General features: G+C 34.5%; 1 protein-coding gene across 1 annotated transcript; it reads right to left on the reverse strand.

Moving 5' to 3' along the window:
• Positions 1 to 2,986: 2,986 nt before the first annotated feature.
• LOC128549222 (perlucin-like protein) lies at positions 2,987 to 6,449 on the reverse strand. The gene is made up of 3 exons (XM_053525738.1): positions 6,365 to 6,449; positions 4,693 to 4,780; positions 2,987 to 4,518 (listed from the first exon to the last, which is right to left on the reverse strand). The coding sequence occupies exons 1-3, from the start codon at positions 6,440 to 6,442 to the stop codon at positions 4,301 to 4,303; spliced, it is 384 nt and encodes a 127-aa protein (XP_053381713.1). The 5' UTR covers positions 6,443 to 6,449; the 3' UTR covers positions 2,987 to 4,300.
• Positions 6,450 to 9,481: the final 3,032 nt, after the last annotated feature.

Consider the following 9,481-nt stretch of genomic DNA (forward strand, 5'->3'; position numbering starts at 1 on the left):
ACACTTACCCAATGCTATACTTACATACAAAAGCTATACTAATATGTTTTTAAGCTGGGTGTTATTTCATCCACTGTAAGTCAGAGATATGGAACCTGGTTCAGAATGCTCATTAGTGGTGCCAACTACATACGAAGTGCTGGTTGTGACGCACTCAGTACAACAGTTCCTGAAAAACCTGTTTACATGCAAAATCCATAAAAATCTAAAGTTAAAAACAATGAAAGCCCGAGTTGAAATAAGTTCGAATGTTTCAGTCGAGTAGCTATCACTGAAATGATAAAAACCCCCAAACAATGCTTTGTCAGGCGACACAAAACATTTCATTTGTGAAGAGCCTGAATTTAGAAGATAAATTCAATCATTAAAGGCGATTTATACCTACAAATGATGCTTTGATCCAAGGAAAGTAAAATGTTGTGTTAATGACTTCCGACTTTCAAATATGACCTTGGCCTTAAAAATAGTGACCTGAGCATGTCATCTTCAAGAGGATAACAGTTGATGACTGTTTTAACGAAAATTCCTTCAGTGATAAAAAAAGATATGAAGCTTATTCAAATTAAAATGTGTGCTCAATGACCTCTCAGTATGACTTTGACCTTGGACCTAATGACATCGGCTTTCACATCACATGTCATCTGGATGAGATCATTAATTAAAGTTAATTTTATGAAATTTATCCTGGTGGTATAGAAGACGTTTACAAGTGTGAACACGAATTCAAGCTTAAGTGTAACTTTGCTCGTTGACCTAAAGATCTAGGTCATGTGCTCTGCTTATGATAAAGTAAGCAATTTGTGTGTATATTATGAAAATCATTCAAGAGGTTTACGATTTATGGAACGGACACGATTTAAAACTATCTAAACTTTGACTTTAAATTAAGTATGACATTGAAATGTAACCTAGGGGCCTTGGTTGTGCGCTCTGCACATTGTCCTAAAGAGTTATATGAACAGCTTCCCAGTGGTTTATAGTATATGAGCCGACACAAATCTACGCTATTTATTATTAACTCCAACCCTGGACCTAATGATCAGGGTTGTGTGTCTTGCTCGTAGACTTGTTGGGATAAAGTCTTGAAGCTATTTTTATAAAAATTACCACAGCGGTTTAGAAGATATGGAACTGACACAAAGTTAAGCTAATTGACCTTTGACCTCCAAGTATGGCCTTTGCCTTGGACCTGGCTACCTACATTTGTATGTTGTGCATTATGTATGTACGTCGTCTATGCGAGGTAAACACTTGATGTTAGTCATGGACCTCTTCTAAGAGGTTAAGACAATACGGACAGGACACCAATTTAAGCTTTTGAAATATGAAATTGACCTTAGACATAATGACCTATGTTGTGTATTTTTCATGTCGTCCTGGTGAGGTTAACAATTTGTTCTAGTTTTATGAAAATCTTTAACGCTGTTTAGGAGATACGGAGCGGACAAGATAGACGGACGGACCAACGGACGGACATGCGTGACTCCAACGTAGGCCTCATATACTTTGTGTGGTAGGGGTTGGGTATCGGTGTCCCCTCTCACTTCCCCACCCCTCTACACACAATCTTTCTCCGTCCGGAGAAAATATGAAACATACATCTTCACTTTCAATTATAAATGAAAAAGGGCATAATTCATGGAATATTTGTACAAGAGTTATGGCCTTTGTCTAACATAATGCGTTTTATGGTAAGAACAACTCTTTTAAGTTTATAGCAAGTCCATCAAGTAACAAAAGCTGTTTAAAAATGTAAATGTACTCATGAGGCTTATAGGAGGCAACTGCATATGTAAGTAACTTTGCATGCTATGTCTTTGACCTAAGAGCAACTTTTCAGCTTTAATTATCTTGAAAAGGCATAGGCACATATCTGACCTTTATTTCAGGTTTGAGATGGCACTGGGTAGACCCAGATACCATCTACAAGTCAGATGGATAGATTTCTCACAGTCATGATGAATTCAATAGCTGTCAATAGCAAATGATTCTTAATTATTTGGTTCATAATAACGTGCTTTTGATATTATATCTTTGTCCCGAAAGTAAAAGAGTTCTACTAATCGGTCTTTCTTTCGTTACTGTCAAATTTTACAGGGACCTAGACAATTTCCTGTGCGACAAGACACAAAGATTATAAGTAGAAATAAAAGGAAATCGGGTCAAAAACTAGGGAAAAGGAAATGTATTAGTGCTTTAAAAATAGGAACTGGGATGAAAAGCATGTTCAATATATTGAACTGCTTAAAAACTGGAAAGAAGAGAATGTCAGGTAGGAGAGTCTTCCATAGGAATATAGTCCTGGGAGGAAGAGTATATGTAATATACAGTGGTTGCAAAAGATTAAAGGCGATAATGGCGTGATATCTTTGTCCACCGGGAGCCGATGCGCCGTGGATCTAACCTGCACTAATTCAAACGGTATATTTATCATTTCAGTGACACTGGAAGTGCGATCAAAGTCAGACATAACCCAACGCATTTCCGTCGTTGATTCCATTTAAGATGATAACTTGACTGACCAAAGTTGCATTTGTTGTGAAAAATAAATCTTGGATATATGTTTTCATCATCCAGGTTCTCAAGGATATCCCTATGATATGTCCGATGTTTACAGTCAGAGAATGGGCTCATAGTATCCTAGTCCATTTTTTGAAAACCATATATTTACTTTAACAAGGTATTGGCCGGGGTTTATAGAATGTATCTATTATTAAGGGTTTGCTGTAAACCAGGTAGAATTACAAATAATTTTACAGGATATCAAACTGTCCGTCTGTAAATTACTAAAGTTAGGCTGGTAAGGCCGTAAAGTATTCCCGTATTACACCCAGTAAGGTTTTTTGGCCGAAAATAGCAGCACACAAACGTTAAAGACTAGCTAGGGGTGTTTTGCAACTTGAATTTCTTATGTCTTCTTCATCTAAATTTATTAAGGAAAATTGCATTGTTACCCCTTTTCAAAAAATAATTTACCGGATTTACCTGACTTCTAAGTTTGAAGATAAAAAAGAAAACGTTTGCAAGAAGGTAATTACGATGTATTTCGTTAATGTTTTGTACTTTATGGGCCAAACGATCACAGCATGGTATAATTTAATGCTCTACTGGCAGAGTAATTAAGGCATATACAATGAGGAGTTTTTTAACAGTTGCAGATCGAGGCTAATCTTAGGCCAGGGCGAGATTTTTGGTTGAACCATCGACCTTTCAAAATCAAATTGGGAAGATTGGGCAGATTCGTTTTATGAATGAAGCCTTCATTCAGATTAAGTGTTCAAACTCAGAGTGTTACCCACAAAAATAATGATTCAAACCATATCAATTCGGCTACTAATACCGCAACTTTTTATATTGGGTATTTTCAATTTTCAATAAAGAAAAAGAAAAAAAAAGAACTCAGCGTATTTAACACTGCTACAAGTATTTACATCTATGACAGTAAAATTCACCAAGCGATTCTATCGTTGAAATACTACAGAATGTGTACAAAATACTTTTATTTGTCTTATTTAATTGCAGATTGAGAAATGTTTTAATTTCAATTTAATACACTAAAATTTAATACACTTAGCACACTTATTGCATTCTCATCTATCTGAGGTTCGTCAAAATCTTGAGAAGAATTATGGAATCATGGTAGACCCCTGGTATGCGAGAATGACTTAATGCTAATGAATACAAAATGAAAGGGATCTACCAGAATCAATATGAAAGTGTATCATTTTTGCATTTTTGTACCTGTATGTATCTATAGTCACTAATGGTTACCGATATATCTGGGCGACGCCACATCAGAATGTTAAACTAAGTCATTTTAGATTATGGAGAAATTGTTAAAGAAACAAAAGACGTTCTAACTTCAGAAACTTCGTCTCTCCCCTATTGTAATTATGATTTTTAAAATATCAAACTTTGGCCCAGTCTGTCTGCCGTGATTATACAAGTGTACTTTCTGTACTAATATCTTTTTGTCTAGCCGCTCCGAACAGTATTTCAACACGTAACATATATAACCAATCAAACAGCACAGATATCAATCAAATTTTATGCTTTTTCGCTGCATATTAATCAAAAATTAAGAGCACAGTAATGAACAATTTTTGGTATACAAATAAGCTTTATCCAATGCTCAGAAAAGACAGTGATTCTTCAATTATGGTACATTATTCAGAATAAGCAATACGCTTGTCTCTAGTTAGAATCTCCATTTATTAAGAAAATAAAACGTCTAGATTTGTTCATCAGAAAGAAAAGTATCAGTTTTCTAACATAAGCTTGACAATCATGTAGGAAATATTTAGGCTTCACAAATATACGGAATTTGTCTGTTACAGCTCAGATCATTCCACTGGTATTGTATTCTCCCTACCGCGTGAACGCAATGCTCATTCAAATTGGAATTGTTTGGCTCCCCAGGTGACCAGCTAGTAAATGAGGCTGTTCTCCAAGTGTTGATCCATGACCAGTCATTTTCATTAAATGCGTCAGTGAGTGCAATCCAAAATTCATCAAGAGCTGAAATAAAATGAAATATAAGGGTAATGTCATGATAAGTAAACAAACTTAATATGGATAACTTCATTTTAATGATGACAAAAACAGTATAAGATTGATGAAAATTACATACTAGTAATATTTGAAATTAATTATTGCATTTCATATAAAGCTACACTACTTTTTAATGCTTACATTTTTTCTCAGCTTGGGTTTTCAAGAAGACCCATTCGGCTTCACATTCTACCTCAACTAGTTGACCTTGCATCTGCTGGCACTTTCTCTGAAAAAAGAAAACAATACTTGATACAATACATGTTATTTTGTTATTGCACATCAAATTTAGATTTGAAATATAAAGCAGTTTCATATAACTATATATAAATACATATGATTATGCTTTATTTGTTTAAGTATTGCAAAACTAGCTTGACAGCGTCTAAAAGGAAGTATCAGTAGCCTAACGTGTACATCTATAAGGAAAGTGCGAGTATTCTAAAAATAACTTGACAACGTCTAGATTTGTTCATAACACTAGCTTGACAATCTCTAGATATGTTCATCAATAAGGAAAGTGTCAGTTTCCTAATGTCTTCATCTATAAGGAAAGTGCGAGTATTCTAGAAATAACTTGACAACGTCTAGATATGTTCATAACACTAGCTTGACAATCTCTAGATATGTTTACCAATAAGGAAAGTGTCAGTTTCCTAATGTCTTCATCTTTAAGGAAAGTGCGAGTATTCTAGAAATAACTTGACAACGTCTCGATATGTTCATAACACTAGCTTGACAATCTCTAGATATGTTTACCAATAAGGAAAGTGTCAGTTTCCTAATGTCTTCATGTATAAAAAAAAGTGCGAGTATTCTAGAAATAACTTGACAACGTCTAGATATGTTCATAACACTAGCTTGACAATCTCTAGATATGTTTACCAATAAGGAAAGTGTCAGTTTCCTTATGTCTTCATTTATAAGGAAAGTGCGATTATTCTAGAAATAACTTGACAACGTCTAGATATGTTCATAACACTAGCTTGACAATCTCTAGATATGTTTACCAATGAGGAAAGTGTCAGTATCCTAACACCAGCTTAACAGTGTCTAGATATGTTCATAACACTAGCTTGACAAAGTTCAGATATGTACATCGAAAAGGAAATTGTCAGTATTATAACACTAGCTTGGCAACTTTATTACATTTACTTACTAGTTATTTATTTATTTATTTATTTATTTATCATCATCCTCGTCATCATCATCACACCATTATAACATTAAACATTATCAATTCTGTTCTATTTACTTTGTCTTTAAAACGGAGTTTTCCGTATGAAGTTTATTTACCTTTCATTAAACTACCAATACGTTCCTTTTTTAAATAAAAAATGATAAATAAAACATTTGGTACCAAAGCATGAATCGAAGGTGTATATGTAGTTTTCATTTTCTTTTTTCACTTTTCTAAAGTCCATGTGATGTAAATTGCATGTTGCTATTTGATATGCGGAAGGAACAGTGAAGGTAGAACCTGAAGAGCCAACTGGATTAAAGCTGGTTGTTTATGTTTTATGCAGAGTGTTTTTGGAATAAATAATGGTCATATATTGAAAAAGTTCTATTACAAACTTATAAAGATACGCCTTGTGCTAAAATCACTAGCTGTTCAAAATATATAGTCCATATTATTTATCATTTAACGACAAACCCGAAAAGCAAAGACGTTGAAAAAATGGAGACAGATATGGCTAATTTCAATCTAGGGAAATAATAGATGCCCATGTGAAGTAAAAAATGGTTTCCGATCTTAACGGATCTTCAAGCATTATATAAACGTATGATAGATTCTGGTCGAGTTACGTACATAAGCTTCCGCAAATGTTACGTTTTCATATCCAAAATAGTAGCATGTATTCCCAAAATTAACCCATCCGGACGACATCTACCTGCAAATAAGGAAATCAGAAATTCCTTGATAATGAAGGTGAAAATATAAAAAAAAAGTCAAATTTCGGCTACTATTGTACAACATTAACAAACTAGATTTTATCAAACAAACTTTGCACTTAACATGAATTATACTTCATAACCGATCTCAGTCTGCACTGGTCGCAAAGCCAAAACCACTTACCGCCAGCAGGCTAAAGGTTAACATATGGTAGGATACAGTTATGAAACATTGTTCGAGTTACAATAATGACGATTTCTGTGAACATTATACATACGTTAGCTTCTAGAAACGTTACTTCTTCATGACCAAAAAAGTAGCAAGTATTCTCAAAATTAAGCCATCCGAATGCACATCTATCTGCAAATAAAGAAATCAGAACTTCCTAGATAATGAAGTAAAATATATATATTCAAATATCGGCTACTATTGTTCAACATTGACAAACCAGATTTCATAAAACAAGGTTTTAATGCTTAAAATATACTTCATAACAGGTCATATTTTCTAGGAAAAAACGACGAAATGTAACCAGTTGTGAAATATTTTGATGGAGGGCAAGGTTAACTTGACACCGGCCAAGAGGATAAAACAAATAAAAGATTACCGATGGTCAGATGTCGACTGCACGCGACAAATACAGCTACAACAAAACGGACACAAAATTTAGGTAACTATAAATAAAGTAACAAATTTACGTATGATGTTTATCATTTTGTAACCATACATTCTTTAGTTTTGAATAGTCAGAAAACAAAATGGTTTTTGCAATGTTTCGGAATCTTTCGTTTAAAAGGTTCATATTTTGGTGTTTGCCTTTGTAAACAAGAATTTTCCTTGTTGAAATGATTACTAATTATATGTTTATTTGTATGCTTGTTGTTATATACAAATTATTATCTTTTTTTTTTCTTTTTTTTTTGGTGCGGGGTATTTGTCAAAAATATATGCATTGTCATTAAAATGGATAAAAGTAAAAGCAGTCATAGATAGATAGATAGATAGATAGATAGATAAAAATGTATAAAATATGGCATCACAATACATAATCAATGAAAACAGAAACAAACATGTGATAATGATCCATGTCAACTGCATTATATACAAAGGATGGCACAAAAAAGAGACATGGAATCTGTTATTTCCACTGTGGTCAAACATTATGAAAAAGACAAAAATGGTATTTGATTGAAGCCAATGTATTCAGCTGTTAAATAAAATCACTATATGCTCATTTGCATATTAACTAATATGGGTATTCTGGACATACAGAAGGGCCAACCGAGTTTCCCTGCAATTCTGGATATTCTGGGTATACAGGCATGGCATTCTGGCTTAACAGTTGTATATAAAGGCTACTAAGGGTATCTTCGATTTACATACACACCATTCTGGGTATCTTGGGTATATAGAAATGCCATCTCATCTGTACATTCTGTAGTCTGTGGTTAGACCGTATATTTTGTTCATAGGAGAGAACTCTTGAGGCTATTCAAACTTTGTATAATTATGTACCTTTTATAATCAGAGCCAAGACTGATGAAGTCAGAATATATAAAAAATATTTTCTTTTCTAAAGAAAAAAGGTTATCTAGTCGGCGGCCAGACTATACATTCATGTCATATTGGATGGCATTGGTATACAGACAGGTTTTCTATGTATCCACGATATAAAGCCATGCCACTCTGTGTAGCCAGGATATACAAACATGTCATCGTGGCCATATATACTGGACATATATACTGACCATTATGGATATCTCGGTTTTACATAATAAGACTTTTTGGGCCAAAAGATTTGGGTATATTGGCAGACTATCGTTGCTATACACTAGGTCAGTATATGCGTTGAGTACGTTTGGTATATAGACAGGTCACCTGAGTGCATCCTAGGTAGGCCACCTTGAGTATCCTGGGTATACAAAAACCCTGACCGTTCACCTCTATGAAGTATGAATATCCTAGGTATAAATACATGCAATCGATCTACCCTAGGTATAAAGGCTGTTCTATCTGGGTATCCTTGGTAAACTGTCAAGTCTTCTTGGCTATAAATACAGGCCACCATTGGACCGCTATTTGTAAACTTACTATACATAAAGACCGCTCTGGGTATACTGGGTATAGGTCTTTCTGGTTATATATACATAAAACTATGGGTATCCTAGGTCTACAAACAGGCCTCTCGTGGTACCATTGTATATATACAGGCTATCAGGGCTATATATGTATGCCAAAGCAGATATCCTTGATATACAGAAATACCGGCAATGTATCCAAGCTAGACAGGTCACTCTGTGTAATATGGATATACATACAGGTCAGCTTAGCGATACATACAGATACACTTTGAGTGGCCGTGGCATAAAAAGAGGCAACTATCGGTACCTTAGGTATAGATGCAGGACATTTTGGATACCTGGGTTATACAGACTGACAACATGTGTATCCTGTGTATAAAGACAGACCATCATAGCTTTACATATATGACAGTTATACATATACTAATTACGCTTCACAACATTGCATCGATCGCGTGAAATAATGGATCTAAGTTTGCATGCATACAAAGGATACCACGGGTGACATGTATAACTATATTCCTATAATACCCAGAGTAACGTGTCATACACTAATGCCGATTGCAAGACGAAATGTGGCATGCTACCGATCCAACTAGGTTTGCACGTTTGAATGTGCATACGAGGCTATTTATATACCAACTGTAGAAATGTACAAGGCAACAAGTACAATAAAGTTGTGACAACGTACAATGTACCGTATAGCGGGTTGTTTCTATGGGGGCAATATTTCTGCGTTTCTGCGGTCTCTCAGTAGAATCGCAAAAATATTTCCAGAAGAATATTCATCCAGCAAAAATTTAAAACGCAAAAAAATCTGCATTTTTTCATCAACGTTGTTTCACGATATGTTACCCGAGGTAATCCAAAGTTCACAATGGCATGGTCTAATTATTTGAAATTACCGTCGTCATCTAACAATTACCGATAATGGTATAATTAGGTGTGATGG

The sequence above is a fragment of the Mercenaria mercenaria genome, chromosome 16 (genome assembly GCF_021730395.1).
Source record: "Mercenaria mercenaria strain notata chromosome 16, MADL_Memer_1, whole genome shotgun sequence".
Lineage (NCBI taxonomy): Eukaryota > Metazoa > Mollusca > Bivalvia > Venerida > Veneridae > Mercenaria > Mercenaria mercenaria.

What these genes read in the sequence shown, in the direction of transcription:
- LOC128549222 (XM_053525738.1), bottom strand. Translation starts at nt 6,442, where the DNA reads ATGTCGTCCGGATGGGTTAATTTTGGGAATACATGCTACTATTTTGGA. An exon ending in TAACATTTGCGGAAGCTTAT is followed by an intron (nt 4,781 to 6,364) that starts GTACGTAACTCG and finishes TTCTTTTTTCAG; the next exon opens with AGAAAGTGCCAGCAGATGCA. An exon ending in AACCCAAGCTGAGAAAAAAT is followed by an intron (nt 4,519 to 4,692) that starts GTAAGCATTAAA and finishes ATTTTATTTCAG; the next exon opens with CTCTTGATGAATTTTGGATT.